We start from the raw sequence: 22,222 nt of genomic DNA, 5'->3' as shown, positions 1-22,222 counted from the left end.
TTGGGAGAGTGCGAGGCGGTCGTCGGGACTCACGCCGCTCCAGACCCTGCGAGCTGACTATTTGTAATAGGGATTCATGTCCAGTGGCATTGCGTTGTGCCCATTCATTTCTCTTCGGTAATACCCTCAGCAATGTGCTCTCTGACGCTGTCAACTACTCGAACCCTCTCAGATGGTGTCGGAGCCGCATCCCTCGTCAAAACGGGGACCCTGTCCTTGAGTGCACGCATCGCAGTGGAATTCAGTAGGCGGTTGTACAGAAAAACGTTCTTCACCGTCACATGAGATTAGTGCCCACCGCACGCCCCAAAGCGAACCCTCAGGACCTCAGGTGGCCTCTCGCCCGTTAACGGCACCTCTTCCTCCCCCAGCGACTCGCCATCAACGTCCACAGAGGCCTTGTTGCCTTGCAGCATGAGTGCCACTCGGTATTCTTTCCTCGGCTCCCAAGTGCTGCTCCGTGTTGTTGTCTTGCCTTCGAACGTCGTCTCCCACTTCTTCTTGTGGCTGTACGACAGTCCCATGGTATGACTGGACTCAGTGTCCGCCAGCACCGCAGTCAGTAGAGGAGTGTTCCCGCTCGGAGCCTCTTCGATGTTCACCGACGCTACAAGTGTGAAGTAGTGGCTCAAAGATACATGACGCACATTATCACCCCGAGTGTTCACAGGCCATATTGCCCTGGACTCAAGTCCCGTCACTTGTAACCCATCGTTGTCCTTCGCTGCATTCGTCACCGTCGCATTCAGGCAAGGGTACTCGTCGTTCCACCTGTCATCACTGGCCGCACCGGACAAAACTGCCACCAGCCACGCCGTGGGTATAGACAAGCTGGAGAAGAAAATGCCCTTTTGCGTCCAAGTACTGGGGACGGACCTGACCGCACTCAGTTCCTCCGTCAGGCGGCAAAGTGAGATGACACGGCATTCACCGTTGCCCCTCCCTTGTAAAAGATGCAAACTTCCATCCGAGTACAGCAGGTTGCCGGCAAGCGTCCAATTCGCAGCATTGTCCACGGCAACCGGTCCAAGAGAAAAAGTGCGGTTGCTGTCCGTGACCCAAAGGCAGAGCGCAGTGGCCCTTTTCTTCCCGAGGCGTGCCCTCTCTGAGTGTACAGCATGACCTCCCTTTCCTCAATGGTCGCGGTGATGAGGGCATCCACATGCAGGCTTTCCTTCTGAGGGACTCCTGATCGGGCGTTGACCCACACACCTTAGAGTGCCCCGATGGCCTCCGTCCACTTTGTCCCCATGTCACGCGACTCGTACACCCTCTGGCCATTCTCGCAGTCAACAATCATGAGAAGTGATCCCTCCCATCCGGTGACGCGGGGGTTAAGGCATTTCGCAGAGGAAATGTCTTCACAGAGCGTCCAAATACTGCCGTTGTCCGTCGAATGCACGATCATGGAGTAAACGTCTTCCGCTTCATCCACCGCCATCAGAGGAAACACAAGCATGCCATCCTCCATCACAACACCTGCGCCACCAGAAGCAATGAACTCCGTCCATTCACCTTGTGAGAAGCAGAAGAGATCAGTTTCGAGAGTGGTTTGGGGTCGCCCCATTCGATCCGTCCACTCTGCCTGCCACCCGTGGGATTCGTGACATCACCCACAACCAGTTTCAGCTCCAAGCCGCCCTCTCTCCAGCACCCACCTTCGTAGGACACATCAGAGCCTCCAGTAAGAAGAAACACTCTGTTGCCCTTCGTGATTGTTGTGGGGCGGAGCTCAGCACCCAAACTCTCCTCTCACTCCGCTGCACCAAGCACAGTGTGTGCCCTCCTTGTATCTTTTATTGGCCTCACCAACAAGAGCGGACCAATTCCACGCAGAGTCGATGCACCCCGCAACCACATCAGAAGAAAAGGACATAATTAATTGACCACATTGATATTCGGCATCAATGTATCCTTCAAAGAAAACAGCAATTACTCCACCAGCACTGACGAGAGAGGGTGCAACAAATGAATCCCTCGCCGTAACTGGAACAATCCCATCCTTCGGCTGCACCAGCGTCGTCTGCGCCACAAATAGATCGACTCCCCGCGGCAACTCAACATTTATTAAACCACTCATCGCACCATCAATGGGATTCCCCTTCGGCTCGGTGACAGGCGTGGGCCTTCTTTCAAGTGGTGTCGGAGCCACATTGATATTTTAAACGTAAGCAAACTCAAGCTTCGTCTCGGACTTGTTGGTCGCCGTGTTGGATGCGGGACTCTGATCGACGGTGTTCGGTCCGTCAGCCGCCGCAGACTGTCGCCAATCCTCGTGCTGACGTGACGGCTCAGCATTAACTTGCGGCGCAGTTGTCCCACCAGATTTTGTGTCGTCCTTCTCTTCACGGGGTGGCGGCAACTGACAGATGCCCGTCCAGTCAGCAGCGCTGCTCCGTGCAGGCGGATGGATGGTTCCATCGGGGGAAAATTGACGCCACCACAATTCATAGGGGCCGGCGTATTTATGTGTCGTCACATTCATCGTGAAGGCAACGGTGGCCCCTTCCTCTTTCCTTGCACAGCTGGCAGCACAGTTGCTACATGTGTGCACCGCATTGGCCACATGGCACACAGCACCCAGCTCACCATTCCTGCTATGCATGTGCACACCAAAGCCACTGAAAGTATAATTCTCATGCTGAGCCTCAGCACTGGCAGCAGAAAACTTCTTCCACGCACACACACACACACGCGGTAGCTCAGGCTGCCGTCACTCGGAGCACACGACACATCCGCCGCGCGCATCACACCCGCAGAAAAGTAGACTCGGGCTGCGCACTCCCTCCTCCTTCCTTCTCTTCATGCCCACGGAAGAAGAGAACAGGCGCCACCCACAACCGCCAGCACACGCTACAAAAGAAGCCTCCAAATCGAATGAAATGTGCATTTTGTGCGTGCATGTGGTTGTGTGTGCCTGCAGACACACGAAGCAAAGAAGTAAAAACAGGAGCAGAGCATGTGAGGGGACGCACAAACAAAAACGTACAGCAGAGGTGCATGGCGGAAATAAAGAGAAAAAGACTGCTCAGGCTCACAATATTGCACTGCAGCCCAAGCAGCGGCAATTCATTAAAAAATCAAATAAAAATAAATAATAAAAAATTCATCTTCACCATTCCACACCACACACTTTGGAAAAAACAAAAAATGAAAATAATGGAAAAAAAAAAATGAAAAAAAGTCGTCCTCTATTAAGGCTACACCCAAATAAAATAAAAAAGAAAAAGAAAAAACACACACAAAAAGCACCTAACTACCACGTTGCTCCAGAAATTGTCTGCATACATTTTGCCCGCAAAAATAAAAATTAAAAGATATTTAAATGTCTTCCAACCGTCTGACCCTCTGTGTGTCCGCACATCGTTTATATTTCACGGGATCATCTGCGTGTTGCTGCTCCCCTCAGCCCTCTCATCGGCGCGTGGGTGCGGCCCGCAGAGCACAGTCACTCTTCTTGAGTGCATGGGGACTGAGAGAAGCACGCAGACATGACGGGAGTCGCGTCACTCCATCGGGAGAGTGAGCGCAGCAAAAGAAAAATCATCAGAAGGAAGAGAAATGCTCACGAGGCCTACCCCGAAGAGGCTGTCGGCGCAAAAAAGAAAAAAAAAACACAGTGAGAAAGTCAAATAAAGCAAGCAAAATTCCTTTTTAAAGCGGCAGGGTGTGGCTGTGTGTGTGGCGCTGCGGGTGTCTGCCCGCCCTGGCCGCAAAGAAAACAAAACAAGAGGGAAAGAAATGTGTGCTCCGCCCCACAGGCCCTCGTCGCACGCCCACACGTCACGGCTCCCTCAGCGCGCCGTTCGTCGCCGCCCCTCCTCATGCGTGCAGCAGGCGAGGCGCACAGGGCCGTCGCCACGAGCGTGTCGGTGGGTGTGCGAGTGGAGCAGTTGGGCGGGAAACACACGGCACCCCTCACAGGAAGAGCGCAGCAAAAAAAAACAAATAAAAGAGGGAAGAGTAGAAAAGAAAAAAGAACGTCCATATTGATTGCCCCCGAAAGGAAAAAAAAAAGAGGGTGGGGGATGAAAGATTAGAAATAAAAAAACGCCCAAAGTAAAAGCAACAAACAAACAAAAAAAAAGAATAAATAAATAAAGAAAAATAAAAGAATTTTGCAGCAAATAGAAATTAAACTAAAACATTTACCAAAAAACGGTACAAAACAGTTACGGTGCTCCGCCCATGCAGCCAGGCGGGACGGCGGCGGTGCGTGTGGTGCAAAAGAGAGCACCAACGGGCCTGCATGGGTGTGCATTCATATATACAATGGGCACATTATGTGTGTGCTTCGTGGGATGAGGTGAGGGCGAGAGTCCATGCAAGGGGACACACACAGAGAGTGAGAGAAGGACGAGTGTGTGTGCGGGCGGTGCACGGCTCTCTCTCACTCACTCTCACGCGGCCACCACCGCAGCCGCAGCCGCACACGCAACAAGAAGAAGCAAAAGAGGGGAGGTGGTGTGGGAGGCCGCGGTGCTGCCGTCACTGTCGCCAGGCGTCGTCGTAACAGTTTTTATACCCGCAACATGGAGTGTTGTTTCATTGGGATTATTATCTTTATTCTCATCCGTTTTTCCTTCTGTCCCTGCGACATCTGATTCATTTGTATTGTTCGGAATATTTTCTCCAGTGCCCTTTTCCGTTTTGTTGTTAGCATTATCACTGGCATCCGGGGGTGTTGTTGTGGTTGATTCGGCCTGACCGTTAGATGCTTCATTATGGTCGGTGTCTGCGATAGGGACAATGCCCCCTTCTGCCGAATCTTTGGTTGGCTCCATGCTCACCGAGCCTTCCTCTGAATTTGGCACACGCACGTCCTTTGCCTTGTCGGGTGATCCTTCCACTGGCGGTGATGCTGGTAGTCCTGTTGGTTTTGGGTCTAAATCCTCCGGTGGTGCGCCCGGTGCCTCTTCCGATTGTTTTCTCAATTCTTCTTCGTTTCCCAGTCCTTCTGGAACCGATACTCCCACTGTAGCTCCCGTACCAGGCGACGGTTCGGTTTGCGGTTTTGGGCATTTATCGGCATCATTTGGTTTTCCAGCGTACTCTTTGCAAATACCCCCAACTTGAGAGTCCTCAGTTTCATTGAGAATCTTACCGTAGACATCGTTGCAAAGCTCCCTCATCGCATGATGTACACAACAGTTCACAGCTGACTCATTCAACTTCCCGTCCGTCTTACTCGTATTGTCCGTCTCGCATTCGGACTTCAGCAGTTTCTGCCAATTTGAAAGCAAATTCTCACCCGCACTGCCAGCATCATCGGCCGCACCACCGCCGGCACCGCACCACAGCACGCAGAGGGCACACACCAGCAGCGCACGGCCAGTCATCATCATCGCCATCACTCCTGTCACTTGCGTGCAGCCTTCAGCACAAACTAACTCCCCGTCAACGCAGAGTGAAAGCAAAAAGAGAGAGAGACAAGTCACACAACCCCGCACAGCCAGCAACGCACACACCGCAAGACAGAGGGAATCACTACGATTGCAGAACTCGCACACCCTCCCGCACAACAAAGCCCACAAAAAAAAACATAACAAAAGGAAGTTGACACTCCGACAAGACTTAAACAAAACAAAAAAAAAAAAACATGAAAATCGATCCAGTAAGAATTTTATTTCATGCGCCAGGTAGCAAAAGAACAGCGTGTCTTCGTGTAAACATATTTCCCACACCAACTGAACTAAAAAAGGATCGTACTGTTCCACCAGCCCACACAACATCCCTCACATTACATTGCGGCATCCGGCCTGTTCCTCCAATCCTCCTTTTGTGCAGTCCGTGGGACGCACAGCAATGAGGCCGGCACCGCGTGTGGGCAACAAACAACAAAACAAGTGAGAGACACACGTCGCTCATGACAGTGTGCAGCAACCGACCATTAAATAAAAAAGGGTGCTTATCATTCCAAGAAGACAGCAGCTAAATTAACAGTAAAATGTAAATAATAAAAGGAAACACGCAGGGAACGCAGCACATGTTCTCCGTGAGGAGTCGCAATTCCACACTCTTCGGCTCAGAAGACCGCCACAACTCCACACAATCCCAAAAGAAGCAGCAACGCCCAATACACGCACACACGCACAGTGCCGTCAACAGTTAACTCTCGCAGTGTCAATTTCGCGTCGTTGAGCAGGGCAACGCAGTCGTCGGGACACACACCGTTTCCGGAATACTGCGCGGTGAGTTTTTGTAATTGGGGTTTTCGTGTCCAGAGGCATTGCGTTCACTCAATCCGCCCGCATCACCCTCAGCAACAAATCCACTGCCTGCAACGCCATTTTCTAAAGAAAGGAGTTTTGTGTCCGGTGGCGTTGCGCTCACTCACCTCGTCCGTGTTATCCGCAGCAACGTGTTCCCTGCCGCCATAAGTGACAGACATGATCTCGGATGCATTCAGCGCCACTAATATTCTCGGACCGTTGGCAAAGGAAGGCCTCTTCTTGGATGCATTCGGGAGCATCACTTCGTTCGGATTGCTGGCAAACTCAGGCCTCGTCTCGGACGTGTTGGTCGCCGTGTTGGATGCGGGACTCCGATCGACGGTGTTGGGTCCGTCAGCCGCCGCAGACTGTCGCCAATCCTCGTGTTGACGTGACGGCTCAGCATTAACTTGCGGCGCAGTTGTCCCACCAGATTTTGTGTCATCCTTCCCCTCACGGAATGGCGGCAACTGACAGATGCCCGCCTGGTCAGCAGCGCTGCTCCGTGCAGGCAGATGGATGGTTCCATCGGGAGAAAATTGACGCCACCACAATTCATAAGGGCCGGCGTATTTATGTGCCGTCACATTCATCGTGAAGGCAACGGTGGCCCCTTCCTCTTTCCTTGCACAGCTGGCAGCACAGTTGCTACATGTGTGCACCGCATTGGCCACATGGCACACAGCACCCAGCTCACCATTCCTGCTACGCATGCGCACACCAAAGCCACTGAAAGTATAATTCTCATGCTGAGCCTCAGCACTGGCAGCAGAACACTTCTTCCACGCACACACACACACACACACGATAGCTCAGGCCGCCATCACTCGGAGCACACGACACATCCGCCGCGCGCATCACACCCGCAGGAAAGGAGACTCGGGCTGCGCGCTTCCTCCTCCTTCCTTCTCTTCATGCCCACGGAAGAGGAGAACAGGCGCCACCCACAACCGCCAGCACACGCTACAAAAAAAGCATCCAAATCGAATGAAATGTGCATTTTGTGCGTGCATGTGGTTGTGTGTGTGCCTGCAGACGCACGAAGCAAAGAAGTAAAAACAGGAGCGGAGCATGTGAAGGGACGCACAAACCAAAATGTACAGCAGAGGTGCATGGCAGAAATAAAGAGAAAAAGACTGCTCAGGCTCACAATATTGCACTGCAGCCCAAGCAGCGGCAATTCATTAAAAAATTAAATAAAAATAAATAATAAAAAATTCATCTTCACCATTCCACACCACACACTTTGGAAAAAACAAAAAATGAAAATAATGGAAAAAAAAAAATGAAAAAAAGTAGTCCACTACTAAGGCTACACCCAAATAAAATAAAAAAGAAAAAGAAAAAACACACACAAAAAGCACCTAACTACCACGTTGCTCCAGAAATTGTCTGCATACATTTTGCCCGCAAAAATAAAAATTAAAAGATATTTAAATGTCTTTCAACCGTCTGACCCTCCATGTGTCCGCACATCGTTTATATTTCATGGGGTCATCTGCGTGTTGCTGCTCCCCTCAGCCCTCTCATCGGCGCGTGGGTGCGGCCCGCAGAGCACAGTCACTCTTCTTGAGTGCATGGGGACTGAGAGAAGCACGCAGACATGACGGGAGTCGCGTCACTCCATCGGGAGAGTGAGCGCAGCAAAAGAAAAAATCATCAGGAGGGAAAAGAAATGCTCACGAGGCCGACACCGAAGGGACTGCCGGCGCAAAAAAGAAAAAAAAAACACACAGTGAGAAAGTCAAATAAAGCAAGCAAAATTCCTTTTTAAAGCGGCAGGGTGTGGCTGTGTGTGTGGCGCTGCGGGTGTCTGCCCGCCCTGGCCGCAAAGAAAACAAAACAAGAGGGAAAGAAATGTGTGCTCCGCCCCACAGGCCCTCGTCGCACGCCCACACGTCACGGCTCCCTCAGCGCGCCGTTCGTCGCGGCCCCTCCTCATGCGTGCAGCAGGCGAGGCGCACAGGGCCGTCGCCACGAGCGTGTCGGTGGGTGTGCGAGTGGAGCAGTTGGGCGGGAAACACACGGCACCCCTCACAGGAAGAGTGCAGCAAAAAAAACAAATAAAAGAGGGAAAAGTAGAAAAGAAAAAAGAACGTCCATATAGATTGCCCCCAAAAGCAAAAAAGAGGGTGGGGGATGAAAGATTAGAAATAAAAAAACGCCCAAAGTAAAAGCAACAAACAAACAAAAAAAAAGAATAAATAAATAAAGAAAAATAAAAGAATCTTGCAGCAAATAGAAATTAAACTAAAACATTTACCAAAAAACGGTACAAAACGGTTACAGCGCTCCGCCCATGCAACCAGGCAGGACGGCGGCGGTGCGTGTGGTGCAAAAGAGAGAGCACCAACGGGCCTGCATGGGTGTGCATTCATATATACAATGGGCACATTATGTGTGTGCTTCGTGGGATGAGGTGAGGGCGAGAGTCCATGCAAGGAGACACACACAGAGAGAGAGAAGGACGAGTGTGTGTGCGGGCGGTGCACGGCTCTCTCTCCCTCACTCTCACGCGGCCACCACCGCAGCCGCAGCCGCACACGCAACAATAAGAAGCAAAAGAGGGGAGGTGGTGTGGGAGGCCGCGGTGCTGCCGTCACTGTCGCCAGTCGTCGTCGTGACAGTTTTCATACCCGCAACATGGAGTGTTGTTTCATTGGGATTATTATCTTTATTCTCATCCGTTTTTCCTTCTGTTCCTGCGACATCTGATTCATTTGTATTGTTCGGAATATTTTCTCCAGTGCCCTTTTCCGTTTTGTTGTTAGCATTATCACTGGCATCCGGGGGTGTTGTTGTGGTTGATTCGGCCTGACCGTTAGATGCTTCATTATGGTCGGTGTCTGCGATAGGGACAATGCCCCCTTCTGCCGAATCTTTGGTTGGCTCCATGCTCACCGAGCCTTCCTCTGAATTTGGCACACGCACGTCCTTTGCCTTGTCGGGTGATCCTTCCACTGGCGGTGATGCTGGTAGTCCTGTTGGTTTTGGGTCCAAATCCTCCGGTGGTGCGCCCGGTGCCTCTTCCGATTGTTTTCTCAATTCTTCTTCGTTTCCCAGTCCTTCTGGAACCGATACTCCCACTGTAGCTCCCGTACCAGGCGACGGTTCGGTCTGCGGTTTTGGGCATTTATCGGCATCATTTGGTTTTCCAGCGTACTCTTTGCAAATACCCCCAACTTGAGAGTCCTCAGTTTCCTTGAGAATCTTACCGTAGACATCGTTGCAAAGCTCCCTCATCGCATGATGTACACAACAGTTCACAGCTGACTCATTCAACTTCCCGTCCGTCTTACTCGTATTGTCCGTCTCGCATTCGGACTTCAGCAGTTTCTGCCAATTTGAAAGCAATTTCTCACCCGCACTGCCAGCATCATCGGCCGCACCACCGCCGGCACCGCACCACAGCACGCAGAGGGCACACACCAGCAGCGCACGGCCAGTCATCATCATCGCCATCACTCCTGTCACTTGCGTGTAGCCTCCAGCACAAACTAACTCCCCGCCAACGCAGAGTGAAAGCAAAAAGAGAGAGAGACAAGTCACACAACCCCGCACAGCCAGCAACGCACACACCGCAAGACAGAGGGAATCACTACGATTGCAGAACTCGCACACCCTCCCGCACAACAAAGCCTACAAAAAAAACATAACAAAAGGAAGTTGACACTCCGACAAGACTTAAACAAAACAAAAAAAAACATGAAAATCGATCCAGTAAGAATTTTATTTCATGCGCCAGGTAGCAAAAGAACAGCGTGTCTTCGTGTACACATATTTCCCACACCAACTGAACTAAAAAAGGATCGTACTGTTCCACCAGCCCACACAACATCCCTCACATTACATTGCGGCATCCGGCCTGTTCCTCCAATCCTCCTTTTGTGCAGTCCGGGGGACGCACAGCAATGAGGCCGGCACCGCGTGTGGGCAACAAACAACAAAACAAGTGAGAGAAACACGTCGCTCATGACAGTGTGCAGCAACTGGCCATTAAATAAAAAAGGGTGCTTATCATTCCAGGAAGACAGCAGCTAAATTAACAGTAAAATGTAAATAATAAAAGGAAACACGCAGGGAACGCAGCACATGTTCTCCGTGAGGAGTCGCAATTCCACACTCTTCGGCTCACAAGACCGCCACAACTCCACACAATCCCAAAAGAAGCAGCAACGCCCAATACACGCACACACGCACAGTGCTGTCAACAGTTAACTCTCGCAGTGTCAATTTCGCGTCGTTGAGCAGGGCAAAGCAGTCGTCGGGACACACACCGTTTCCGGAATACTGCGCGGTGAGTTTTTGTAATTGGAGTTTTCGTGTCCAGAGGCATTGCGTTCACTCAGTCCGTCCGCATCAGCCTCAGCAACAAATCCACTGCCTGCAACGCCATTTTCTAAAGAAAGGAGTTTTGTGTCCGGTGGCGTTGCGCTCACTCACCTCGTCCGTGTTATCCGCAGCAACGTGTTCCCTGCCGCCATAAGTGACAGACATGATCCCGGATGCATTCAGCGCCACTAATATTCTCGGACCGTTGGCAAAGGAAGGCCTCTTCTTGGATGCATTCGGGACCATCACTTCGTTCGGATTGCTGGCAAACTCAGGCCTCGTCTCGGACGTGTTGGTCGCCGTGTTGGATGCGGGACTCCGATCGACGGTGTTGGGTCCGTCAGCCGCCGCAGACTGTCGCCAATCCTCGTGCTGACGTGACGGCTCAGCATTAACTTGCGGCGCAGTTGTCCCACCAGATTTTGTGTCGTCCTTCCCTTCACGGCGTGGCGGCAACTGAAAGATGCCCGTCCGGTCAGCATCGCTGCTCCGTGCAGGCAGATGGATGGTTCCATCGGGAGAAAATTGACGCCACCACAATTCATAAGGGCCGGCGTATTTATGTGACGTCACATTCATCGTGCAGGCAACGGTGGCCCCTTCCTCTTTCGTTGCACAGCTGGCAGCACAGTTGCTACATGTGTGCATCGCATTGGCCTCATGAAACACAGCACCCAGCTCACCATTCCTGCCATGCATGTGCACACCAAAGCCACTGAAAGTATAATTCTCATGCTGAGCCTCAGCACTGGCAGCGGAACACTTCTTCCACGCACACACACACACACACGCGGTAGCTCAGGCTGCCATCACTCGGAGCACACGACACATCCGCCGCGCGCATCACACCCGCAGAAAAGGAGACTCGGGCTGCGCGCTTCCTCTATCCTCCTTCCTTCTCTTCATGCCACGGAAGAAGAGAACAGGCGCCACCCGCAACCGCCAGCACACGCTACAAAAGAAGCATCCAAATCGAATGAAATGTGCATTTTGTGCGTGCATGTGGTTGTGTGTGCCTGCAGACACACGAAGCAAAGAAGTAAAAACAGGAGCGGAGCATGTGAAGGGACGCACAAACAAAAAAGCACAGCAGAGGTGCATAGCAGAAATAAAGAGAAAAAGACTGCTCAGGCTCACAATATTGCACTGCAGCCCAAGCAGCGGCAATTCATTAAAAAATTAATAAAAATAAATAAAAAAAAATTCATCTTCACCCTTCCACACCACACACTTTGGAAAAAACAAAAAATGAAAATAATGGAAAAAAAAAAATGAAAAAAAGTAGTCCACTACTAAGGCTACACCCAAATAAAATAAAAAAGAAAAAGAAAAAACACACACAAAAAGCACCTAACTACCACGTTGCTCCAGAAATTGTCTGCATACATTTTGTCCGCAAAATAAAAATTAAAAGATATTTAAATGCATTTCAACCGTCTGGCCCTCCATGTGTCCGCACATCGTTTATATTTCACGGGATCATCTGCGTGTTGCTGCTCCCCTCAGCCCTCTCATCGGCGCGTGAGTGCGGCCCGCAGAGCACAGTCACTCTTCTTGAGTGCATGGGGACTGAGAGAAGCACGCAGACATGACGGCGGTCGCGTCACTCCATCGGGAGAGTGAGCGCAGCAAAAGAAAAAATCATCAGAAGGGGAAAATAAATGCTCACGAGGCCTACCCCGAAGAGGCTGCCAGCGCAAAAAGAAAAAAAAAAAAACAGTGAGAAAGTCAAATAAAGCAAAATTCCTTTTTAGAGCGGCAGGGTGTGGCTGTGTGTGTGGCGCTGCGGGTATCTGCCCGCCCTGGCCACAAAGAAAACAAAACAAGAGGGAAAGAAATGTGTGCTCCGCCCCACAGGCCCTCGTCGCACGCCCACACGTCACGGCTCCCTCAGCGCGCCGTTCGTCGCGGCCCCTCCTCATGCGTGCAGCAGGCGAGGCGCACAGGGCCGTCGCCACGAGCGTGTCGGTGGGTGTGCGAGTGGAGCAGTTGGGCGGGAAACACACGGCACCCCTCACAGGAAGAGTGCAGAAGAAACAATTAAAAGAGGGAAGAGTAGAAAAGAAAAAAGAACGTCCATATTGATTGCCCCCGAAAGCAAAAAAAAAGAGGGTGGGGGATGAAAGATTAGAAATAAAAAAACGCCCAAAGTAAAAGCAACAAACAAACAAAAAAAAATAATAAATAAAGAAAAATAAAAGAATTTTGCGGCAAGTAGAAATTAAACTAAAACATTTACCAAAAAACAGTACAAAACGGTTACAGCGCTCCGCCCATGCAGCCAGGCGGGACGGCGGCGGTGCGTGTGGTGCAAAAGAGAGCACCAACGGGACTGCATGGGTGTGCATTCATATATACAATGGGCACATTATGTGTGTGCCTCGTGGGGTGAGGTGAGGGCGAGAGTCCATGCAAGGGGACACACACACAGAGTGAGAAAGACGAGTGTGTGTGCGGGCGGTGCACGGCTCTCTCTCACTCACTCTCACGCGGCCACCACCGCAGCCGCAGCCGCACACGCAACAAGAAGAAGAAGCAAAAGAGGGGAGGTGGTGTGGGAGACCGCGGTGCTGCCGTCACTGTCGCCAGGCGTCGTCGTGACAGTTTTCATACCCGCAACATGGAGTGCTGTTTCATTGGGATTATTATCTTTATTCTCATCCGTTTTTCCTTCTGTCCCTGCGACATCTGATTCATTTGTATTGTTCGGAATATTTTCTCCAGTGCCCTTTTCCGTTTTTTTGTTAGCATTATCACTGGCATCCGGGGGTGTTGTTGTGGTTGATTCGGTTTGACCGTTAGATGCTTCATTATGGTCGGTGTCTGCGATAGGGACAATGCCCCCTTTTGCCGAATCTTTGGTTGGCTCCATGCTCACCGAGCCTTCCTCTGAATTTGGCACACGCACGTCCTTTGCCTTGTCGGGTGATCCTTCCACTGGCGGTGATGCTGGTAGTCCTGTTGGTTTTGGGTCTAAATCCTCCGGTGGTGCGCCCGGTGCCTCTTCCGATTGTTTTCTCAATTCTTCTTCGTTTCCCAGTCCTTCTGGAACCGATATTCCCACTGTAGCTCCCGTACCAGGCGACGGCTCGGTTTGCGGTTTTGGGCATTTATCGGCATCATTTGGTTTTCCAGCGTACTCTTTGCAAATACCCCCAACTTGAGAGTCCTCAGTTTCCTTGAGAATCTTACCGTAGACATCGTTGCAAAGCTCCCTCATCGCATGATGTACACAACAGTTCACAGCTGACTCATTCAACTTCCCGTCCGTCTTACTCGTATTGTCCGTCTCGCATTCGGACTTCAGCAGTTTCTGCCAATTTGAAAGCAATTTCTCACCCGCACTGCCAGCATCATCGGCCGCAATTCCAGACAAACCGCTCCACAGCACGCAGAGGGCACACACCAGCAGCGCACGGCCAGTCATCATCATCGCCATCACTCCTGTCACTTGCGTGTAGTCTTCAGCACAAACTAACACCCCGTCAACGCAGAGTGAAAGCAAAAAGAGAGAGACAAGTCACACAACCCCGCACAGCCAGCAACGCACACACCGCAAGACAGAGGGAATCACTACGATTGCAGAACTCGCACACCCTCCCGCACAACAAAGCCCACAAAAAAAAACATAACAAAAGGAAGTTGACACTCCGACAAGACTTAAACAAAAAAAAAAAAAAACATGAAAATCGATCCAGTAAGAATTTTATTTCATGCGCCAGGTAGCAAAAGAACAGCGTGTCTTCGTGTACACATATTTCCCACACCAACTGAACTAAAAAAGGATCGTACTGTTCCACCAGCCCACACAACATCCCTCACATTACATTGCGGCATCCGGCCTGTTCCTCCAATCCTCCTTTCGTGCAGTCCGTGGGACGCACAGCAATGAGGCCGGCACCGCGTGTGGGCAACAAACAACAAAACAAGTGAGAGAAACACGTCGCTCATGACAGTGTGCAGCAACCGACCATTAAATAAAAAAGGGTGCTTATCATTCCAGGAAGACAGCAGCTAAATTAACAGTAAAATGTAAATAATAAAAGGAAACACGCAGGGAACGCAGCACATGTTCTCCGTGAGGAGTCGCAATTCCACACTCTTCGGCTCACAAGACCGCCACAACTCCACACAATCCCAAAAGAAGCAGCAACGCCCAATACACGCACACACACACAGTGCCGTCAACAGTTAACTCTCGCAGTGTCAATTTCGCGTCGTTGAGCAGGGCAAAGCAGTCGTCGGGACACACACCGTATCCGGAATACTGCGCGGTGAGTTTTTGTAATTGGGGTTTTCGTGTCCAGAGGCATTGCGTTCACTCAGTCCGTCCGCATCAGCCTCAGCAACAAATCCACTGCCTGCAACGCCATTTTCTAAAGAAAGGAGTTTTGTGTCCGGTGGCGTTGCGCTCACTCACCTCGTCCGTGTTATCCGCAGCAACGTGTTCCCTGCCGCCATAAGTGACAGACATGATCCCGGATGCATTCAGCGCCACTAATATTCTCGGACCGTTGGCAAAGGAAGGCCTCTTCTTGGATGCCTTCGGGACCATCACTTCGTTCGGATTGCTGGCAAACTCAGGCCTCGTCTCGGACGTGTTGGTCGCCGTGTTGGATGCGGGACTCCGATCGACGGTGTTGGGTCCGTCAGCCGCGGCGGACTGTCGCCAATCCTCGTGTTGACGTGACGGCTCAGCATTAACTTGCGGCGCAGTTGTCCCACCAGATTTTGTGTCATCCTTCCCTTCACGGGGTGGCGGCAACTGACAGATGACCGTCCGGTCAGCATCGCTGCTCCGTGCAGGCGGATGGATGGTTCCATCGGGAGAAAATTGACGCCACCACAATTCATAAGGACCGGCGTATTTATGTGTCGTCACAGTCATCGTAAAGGCAACGGTGGCCCCTTCCTCTTTCGTTGCACAGCTGGCAGCACAGTTGCTACATGTGTGCACCGCATTGGCCACATGGCACACAGCACCCAGCTCACCATTCCTGCTACGCATGTGCACATCAAAGCCACTGAAAGTATAATTCTCATGCTGAGCCTCAGCAATGGCAGCGGAACACTTCTTCCACGCACACACACACACACGCGATAGCTCAGGCTGCCATCACTCGGAGCACACGACACATCCGCCGCGCGCATCACACCCGCAGGAAAGGAGACTCGGGCTGCGCGCTTCCTCTATCCTCCTTCCTTCTCTTCATGCCCACGGAAGAAGAGAACAGGCGCCACCCACAACCGCCAGCACACGCTACAAAAGAAGCCTCCAAATCGAATGAAATGTGCATTTTGTGCGTGCATGTGGTTGTGTGTGCCTGCAGACACACGAAGCAAAGAAGTAAAAACAGGAGCAGAGCATGTGAAGGGACGCACAAACAAAAACGTACAGCAGAGGTGCATGGCAGAAATAAAGAGAAAAAAAACTGCTCAGGCTCACAATATTGCACTGCAGCCCAAGCAGCGGCAATTCATTAAAAAATCAAATAAAAATAAATAAAAAAAAATTCATCTTCACCTTTCCACACCTCACACTTTGGAAAAAAGAAAAAATGAAAATAATGAAAAAAAAAAAAAATGAAAAAAAGTAGTCCTCTACTAAGGCTACACCCAAATAATAAAAAAAAAAAAAGAAAAAGAAAAAACACAAAAAGCACCTAACTACCACGTTGCTCCAGAAATTGTCTGCATACATTTTGCCCGCAAAAATAAAAATTAAAAGATATTTAAATGCCTTTCAACCGTCTGACCCTCCGTGTGTCCGCACATCGTTTATATTTCATGGGGTCATCTGCGTGTTGCTGCTCCCCTCAGCCCTCTCATCGGCGCGTGAGTGCGGCCCGCAGAGCACAGTCACTCTTCTTGAGTGCATGGGGACTGAGAGAAGCACGCAGACATGACGGCGGTCGCGTCACTCCATCGGGGGAGTGAGCGCAGCAAAAGAAAAATCATCAGAAGGAAGAGAAATGCTCACGAGGCCTACCCCGAAGAGGCTGCCAGCGCAAAAAAAAAAAAAAAAAAACACAGTGAGAAAGTCAAATAAAGCAAGCAAAATTCCTTTTTAAAGCGGCAGGGTGTGGCTGTGTGTGTGTGGCGTTGCGGGTGTCTGCCCGCCCTGGCCGCAAAGAAAACAAAACAAGAGGGAAAGAAATGTGTGCTCCGCCCCACAGGCCCTCGTCGCACGCCCACACGTCACGGCTCCCTCAGCGCGCCGTTCGTCGCGGCCCCTCCTCATGCGTGCAGCAGGCGAGGCGCACAGGGCCGTCGTCATGAGCGTGTCGGTGGGTGTGCGAGTGGAGCAGTTGGGCGGGAACACACGGCACCCCTCACAGGAAGAGTGCAGAAGAAACAATTAAAAGAGGGAAGAGTAGAAAAGAAAAAAGAACGTCCATATAGATTGCCCCCAAAAGCAAAAAAGAGGGTGGGGGATGAAAGATTAGAAATAAAAAAACGCCCAAAGTAAAAGCAACAAACAAACAAAAAAAAAAAAAATAAAGAAAAATAAAAGAATTTTGCAGCAAATAGAAATTAAACTAAAACATTTACCAAAAAACGGTACAAAACAGTTACGGTGCTCCGCCCATGCAGCCAGGCGGGACGGCGGCGGTGCGTGTGGTGCAAAAGAGAGCACCAACGGGCCTGCATGGGTGTGCATGCATATATACAATGGGCACATTATGTGTGTGCTTCGTGGGGTGAGGTGAGGGCGAGAGTCCATGCAAGGGGACACACACAGAGAGTGAGAGAAGGACAAGTGTGTGTGCGGGCGGTGCACGGCTCTCTCTCCCTCACTCTCACGCGGCCACCACCGCAGCCGCAGCCGCACACGCAACAAGAAGAAGCAAAAGAGGGGAGGTGGTGTGGGACACCGCGGTGCTGCCGTCACTGTCGCCAGGCGTCGTCGTGACAGTTTTTATACCCGCAACATGGAGTGCTGTTTCATTGGGATTATTATCTTTATTCTCATCCGTTTTTCCTTCTGTCCCTGCGACATCTGATTCATTTGTATTGTTCGGAATATTTTCTCCAGTGCCCTTTTCCGTTTTGTTGTTAGCATTATCACTGGCATCCGGGGGTGTTGTTGTGGTTGATTCGGCCTGACCGTTAGATGCCTCATTATGGTCGGTGTCTGCGATAGGGACAATGCCCCCTTCTGCCGAATCTTTGATTGGCTCCATGCTCACCGAGCCTTCCTCTGAATTTGGCACACGCACGTCCTTTGCCTTGTCGGGTGATCCTTCCACTGGCGGTGATGCTGGTAGTCCTGTTGGTTTTGGGTCTAAATCCTCCGGTGGTGCGCCCGGTGCCTCTTCCGATTGTTTTCTCAATTCTTCTTCGTTTCCCAGTCCTTCTGGAACCGATACTCCCACTGTAGCTCCCGTACCAGGCGACGGTTCGGTTTGCGGTTTTGGGCATTTATCGGCATCATTTGGTTTTCCAGCGTACTCTTTGCAAATACCCCCAACTTGAGAGTCCTCAGTTTCATTGAGAATCTTACCGTAGACATCGTTGCAAAGCTCCCTCATCGCATGATGTACACAACAGTTCACAGCTGACTCATTCAACTTCCCGTCCGTCTTACTCGTATTGTCCGTCTCGCATTCGGACTTCAGCAGTTTCTGCCAATTTGAAAGCAATTTCTCACCCGCACTGCCAGCATCATCGGCCGCACCACCGCCGGCACCGCACCACAGCACGCAGAGGGCACACACCAGCAGCACACGGCCAGTCATCATCATCGCCATCACTCCTGTCACTTGCGTGTAGCCTTCAGCACAAACTAACACCCCGTCAACGCAGAGTGAAAGCAAAAAGAGAGAGACAAGTCACACAACCCCGCACAGCCAGCAACGCACACACCGCAAGACAGAGGGAATCACTACGATTGCAGAACTCGCACACCCTCCCGCACAACAAAGCCTACAAAAAAAACATAACAAAAGGAAGTTGACACTCCGACAAGACTTAAACAAAACAAAAAAAAACATGAAAATCGATCCAGTAAGAATTTTATTTCATGCGCCAGGTAGCAAAAGAACAGCGTGTCTTCGTGTACACATATTTCCCACACCAACTGAACTAAAAAAGGATCGTACTGTTCCACCAGCCCACACAACATCCCTCACATTACATTGCGGCATCCGGCCTGTTCCTCCAATCCTCCTTTTGTGCAGTCCGTGGGACGCACAGCAATGAGGCCGGCACCGCGTGTGGGCAACAAACAACAAAACAAGTGAGAGAAACACGTCGCTCATGACAGTGTGCAGCAACCGACCATTAAATAAAAAAGGGTGCTTATCATTCCAGGAAGACAGCAGCTAAATTAACAGTAAAATGTAAATAATAAAAGGAAACACGCAGGGAACGCAGCACATGTTCTCCGTGAGGAGTCGCAATTCCACACTCTTCGGCTCACAAGACCGCCACAACTCCACACAATCCCAAAAGAAGCAGCAACGCCCAATACACGCACACACACACAGTGCTGTCAACAGTTAACTCTCGCAGTGTCAATTTCGCGTCGTTGAGCAGGGCAAAGCAGTCGTCGGGACACACACCGTTTCCGGAATACTGCGCGGTGAGTTTTTGTAATTGGAGTTTTCGTGTCCAGAGGCATTGCGTTCACTCAGTCCGTCCGCATCAGCCTCAGCAACAAATCCACTGCCTGCAACGCCATTTTCTAAAGAAAGGAGCTTTGTGTCCGGTGGCGTTGCGCTCACTCACCTCGTCCGTGTTATCCGCAGCAACGTGTTCCCTGCCGCCATAAGTGACAGACATGATCTCGGATGCATCCAGCGCCACTAATATTCTCGGACCGTTGGCAAAGGAAGGCCTCTTCTTGGATGCCTTCGGGACCATCACTTCGTTCGGATTGCTGGCAAACTCAGGCCTCGTCTCGGACGTGTTGGTCGCCGTGTTGGATGCGGGACTCCGATCGACGGTGTTGGGTCCGTCAGCCGCGGCGGACTGTCGCCAATCCTCGTGTTGACGTGACGGCTCAGCATTAACTTGCGGCGCAGTTGTCCCACCAGATTTTGTGTCATCCTTCCCTTCACGGGGTGGCGGCAACTGAAAGATGCCCGTCTGCTCAGCATCGCTGCTCCGTGCAGGCGGATGGATGGTTCCATCGGGAGAAAATTGACGCCACCACAATTCATAAGGGCCGGCGTATTTATGTGTCGTCACATTCATCGTGAAGGCAACGGTGGCCTCTTCCTCTTTCGCTGCACAGCTGGCAGCACAGTTGCTACATGTGTGCACCGCATTGGCCACATGGCACACAGCACCCAGCTCACCATTCCTGCTACGCATGTGCACATCAAAGCCACTGAAAGTATAATTCTCATGCTGAGCCTCAGCACTGGCAGCGGAACACCTCTTCCACGCCCACACACACACACACACGCGATAGCTCAGGCTGCCGTCACTCGGAGCACACGACACATCCGCCGCGCGCATCACACCCGCAGAAAAGGAGACTCGGGCTGCGCGCTTCCTCCTCCTTCCTTCTCTTCATGTCCACGGAAGAAGAGAACAGGCGCCACCCACAACCGCCAGCACACGCTACAAAAGAAGCCTCCAAATCGAATGAAATGTGCATTTTGTGCGTGCATGTGGTTGTGTGTGCCTGCAGACACACGAAGCAAAGAAGTAAAAACAGGAGCGGAGCATGTGAAGGGACGCACAAACAAAAACGTACAGCAGAGGTGCATGGCGGAAATAAAGAGAAAAAGACTGCTCAGGCTCACAATATTGCACTGCAGCCCAAGCAGCGGCAATTCATTAAAAAATTAAATAAAAATAAATAAAAAAAAATTCATCTTCATCCTTCCACACCTCACACTTTGGAAAAAACAAAAAATGAAAATAATGAAAAAAAAAAAAAAAATGAAAAAAAGTCGTCCTCTACTAAGGCTACACCCAAATAAAATAAAAAAAAAAAAAGAAAAAGAAAAAACACACACAAAAAAGCACCTAACTACCACGTTGCTCCAGAAATTGTCTGCATACATTTTGTCCGCAAAAATAAAAATTAAAAGATATTTAAATGTCTTCCAACCGTCTGACCCTCTGTGTGTCCGCACATCGTTTATATTTCACGGGATCATCTGCGTGTTGCTGCTCCCCTCAGCCCTCTCATCGGCGCGTGGGTGCGGCCCGCAGAGCACAGTCACTCTTCTTGTGTGCATGGGGACTGAGAGAAGCACGCAGACATGACGGCGGTCGCGTCACTCCATCGGGAGAGTGAGCGCAGCAAAAGAAAAAATCATCAGGAGGAAAAGAAATGCTCACGAGGCCTACCCCGAAGAGGCTGCCAGCGCAAAAAGAAAAAAAAAAAAACAGTGAGAAAGTCAAATAAAGCAAGCAAAATTCCTTTTTAAAGCGGCAGGGTGTGGCTGTGTGTGTGGCGCTGCGGGTATCTGCCCGCCCTGGCCACAAAGAAAACAAAACAAGAGGGAAAGAAATGTGTGCTCCGCCCCACAGGCCCTCGTCGCACGCCCACACGTCACGGCTCCCTCAGCGCGCCGTTCGTCGCGGCCCCTCCTCATGCGTGCAGCAGGCGAGGCGCACAGGGCCGTCGTCATGAGCGTGTCGGTGGGTGTGCGAGTGGAGCAGTTGGGCGGGAAACACACGGCACCCCTCACAGGAAGAGTGCAGAAGAAACAATTAAAAGAGGGAAGAGTAGAAAAGAAAAAAGAACGTCCATATTGATTGCCCCCGAAAGCAAAAAAAAAGAGGGTGGGGGATGAAAGATTAGAAATAAAAAAACGCCCAAAGTAAAAGCAACAAACAAACAAAAAAAAATAAAAAAATAAAAATAAAAGAATTTTGCAGCAAATAGAAATTAAACTAAAACATTTACCAAAAAACGGTACAAAACGGTTACAGCGCTCCGCCCATGCAGCCAGGCAGGACGGCGGCGGTGCGTGTGGTGCAAAAGAGAGCACCAACGGGCCTGCATGGGTGTGCATTCATATATACAATGGGCACATTATGTGTGTGCCTCGTGGGGTGAGGTGAGGGCGAGAGTCCATGCAAGGGGACACACACACAGAGAGTGAGAAGGACGAGTGTGTGTGCGGGCGGTGCACGGCTCTCTCTCCCTCACTCTCACGCGGCCACCACCGCAACCGCAGCCGCACACGCAACAAGAAGAAGCAAAAGAGGGGAGGTGGTGTGGAAGACCGCGGTGCTGCCGTCACTGTCGCCAGGCGTCGTCGTGACAGTTTTTATACCCGCAACATGGAGTGTTGTTTCATTGGGATTATTATCTTTATTCTCATCCGTTTTTCCTTCTGTTCCTGCGACATCTGATTCATTTGTATTGTTCGGAATATTTTCTCCAGTGCCCTTTTCCGTTTTGTTGTTAGCATTATCACTGGCATCCGGGGGTGTTGTTGTGGTTGATTCGGCCTGACCGTTAGATGCTTCATTATGGTCGGTGTCTGCGATAGGGACAATGCCCCCTTTTGCCGAATCTTTGGTTGGCTCCATGCTCACCGAGCCTTCCTCTGAATTTGGCACACGCACGTCCTTTGCCTTGTCGGGTGATCCTTCCACTGGCGGTGATGCTGGTAGTCCTGTTGGTTTTGGGTCTAAATCCTCCGGTGGTGCGCCCGGTGCCTCTTTCACGATTGTTTTCTCAATTCTTCTTCGTTTCCCAGTCCTCT

At 50.9% G+C, this 22,222-nt stretch overlaps 9 protein-coding genes and 1 pseudogene across 9 annotated transcripts, besides 23 other annotated features; all 10 read right to left on the bottom strand.

The window, feature by feature from the left end:
* Nucleotides 1-2,080, bottom strand: Tc00.1047053508081.110 (annotated as a pseudogene; the record flags this gene model as incomplete).
* Nucleotides 1-22,222: a sequence feature (areas not merged during assembly with more than two copies in the genome that could not be assigned to a particular haplotype).
* Nucleotides 3,072-3,107: a sequence feature (AT_rich).
* Nucleotides 3,139-3,183: a sequence feature (T-rich).
* Nucleotides 3,300-3,327: a sequence feature (AT_rich).
* Nucleotides 4,003-4,116: a sequence feature (T-rich).
* Tc00.1047053508081.90 (mucin-associated surface protein (MASP), putative) lies at nucleotides 4,401-5,351 on the bottom strand (the record flags this gene model as incomplete). The annotated part of the gene is made up of 1 exon (XM_805457.1): nucleotides 4,401-5,351. The coding sequence occupies one exon, from the start codon at nucleotides 5,349-5,351 to the stop codon at nucleotides 4,401-4,403; it is 951 nt and encodes a 316-aa protein (XP_810550.1).
* Tc00.1047053508081.80 (uncharacterized protein) lies at nucleotides 6,260-6,925 on the bottom strand (the record flags this gene model as incomplete). The annotated part of the gene is made up of 1 exon (XM_805456.1): nucleotides 6,260-6,925. The coding sequence occupies one exon, from the start codon at nucleotides 6,923-6,925 to the stop codon at nucleotides 6,260-6,262; it is 666 nt and encodes a 221-aa protein (XP_810549.1).
* Nucleotides 6,996-7,018: a microsatellite.
* Nucleotides 7,396-7,431: a sequence feature (AT_rich).
* Nucleotides 7,463-7,507: a sequence feature (T-rich).
* Nucleotides 7,624-7,651: a sequence feature (AT_rich).
* Nucleotides 8,362-8,439: a sequence feature (T-rich).
* On the bottom strand, nucleotides 8,724-9,674 carry Tc00.1047053508081.70 (mucin-associated surface protein (MASP), putative; the record flags this gene model as incomplete). The annotated part of the gene is made up of 1 exon (XM_805455.1): nucleotides 8,724-9,674. The coding sequence occupies one exon, from the start codon at nucleotides 9,672-9,674 to the stop codon at nucleotides 8,724-8,726; it is 951 nt and encodes a 316-aa protein (XP_810548.1).
* Tc00.1047053508081.60 (uncharacterized protein) lies at nucleotides 10,578-11,243 on the bottom strand (the record flags this gene model as incomplete). Its single annotated transcript, XM_805454.1, has 1 exon — nucleotides 10,578-11,243. The coding sequence occupies one exon, from the start codon at nucleotides 11,241-11,243 to the stop codon at nucleotides 10,578-10,580; it is 666 nt and encodes a 221-aa protein (XP_810547.1).
* Nucleotides 11,715-11,749: a sequence feature (AT_rich).
* Nucleotides 11,781-11,825: a sequence feature (T-rich).
* Nucleotides 12,674-12,747: a sequence feature (T-rich).
* Tc00.1047053508081.50 (mucin-associated surface protein (MASP), putative) lies at nucleotides 13,030-13,983 on the bottom strand (the record flags this gene model as incomplete). The annotated part of the gene is made up of 1 exon (XM_805453.1): nucleotides 13,030-13,983. One exon carries the CDS (start codon nucleotides 13,981-13,983, stop codon nucleotides 13,030-13,032), a length of 954 nt encoding a protein of 317 aa, XP_810546.1.
* Nucleotides 14,887-15,552, bottom strand: Tc00.1047053508081.40 (uncharacterized protein; the record flags this gene model as incomplete). The annotated part of the gene is made up of 1 exon (XM_805452.1): nucleotides 14,887-15,552. The coding sequence occupies one exon, from the start codon at nucleotides 15,550-15,552 to the stop codon at nucleotides 14,887-14,889; it is 666 nt and encodes a 221-aa protein (XP_810545.1).
* Nucleotides 16,024-16,059: a sequence feature (AT_rich).
* Nucleotides 16,091-16,137: a sequence feature (T-rich).
* Nucleotides 16,170-16,203: a microsatellite.
* Nucleotides 16,255-16,282: a sequence feature (AT_rich).
* Nucleotides 17,021-17,060: a microsatellite.
* Nucleotides 17,345-18,295, bottom strand: Tc00.1047053508081.30 (mucin-associated surface protein (MASP), putative; the record flags this gene model as incomplete). Its single annotated transcript, XM_805451.1, has 1 exon — nucleotides 17,345-18,295. The coding sequence occupies one exon, from the start codon at nucleotides 18,293-18,295 to the stop codon at nucleotides 17,345-17,347; it is 951 nt and encodes a 316-aa protein (XP_810544.1).
* Tc00.1047053508081.20 (uncharacterized protein) lies at nucleotides 19,197-20,009 on the bottom strand (the record flags this gene model as incomplete). The annotated part of the gene is made up of 1 exon (XM_805450.1): nucleotides 19,197-20,009. The coding sequence occupies one exon, from the start codon at nucleotides 20,007-20,009 to the stop codon at nucleotides 19,197-19,199; it is 813 nt and encodes a 270-aa protein (XP_810543.1).
* Nucleotides 20,333-20,368: a sequence feature (AT_rich).
* Nucleotides 20,400-20,448: a sequence feature (T-rich).
* Nucleotides 20,474-20,508: a microsatellite.
* Nucleotides 20,573-20,600: a sequence feature (AT_rich).
* Nucleotides 21,302-21,375: a sequence feature (T-rich).
* Tc00.1047053508081.10 (mucin-associated surface protein (MASP), putative) lies at nucleotides 21,663-22,222 on the bottom strand (the record flags this gene model as incomplete). The annotated part of the gene is made up of 1 exon (XM_805449.1): nucleotides 21,663-22,222. A coding segment is annotated over one exon (560 nt), but the record flags the coding sequence as incomplete, so codon positions are not given.

The sequence above is a fragment of the Trypanosoma cruzi genome, genomic scaffold (assembly GCF_000209065.1).
Source record: "Trypanosoma cruzi strain CL Brener 1047053516653 genomic scaffold, whole genome shotgun sequence".
In the NCBI taxonomy this organism is placed as follows: domain Eukaryota; phylum Euglenozoa; class Kinetoplastea; order Trypanosomatida; family Trypanosomatidae; genus Trypanosoma; species Trypanosoma cruzi.
The sequence above is the reverse complement of the archived record's forward strand: the minus strand, read 5'-3'. Positions and strand labels throughout refer to the sequence as shown.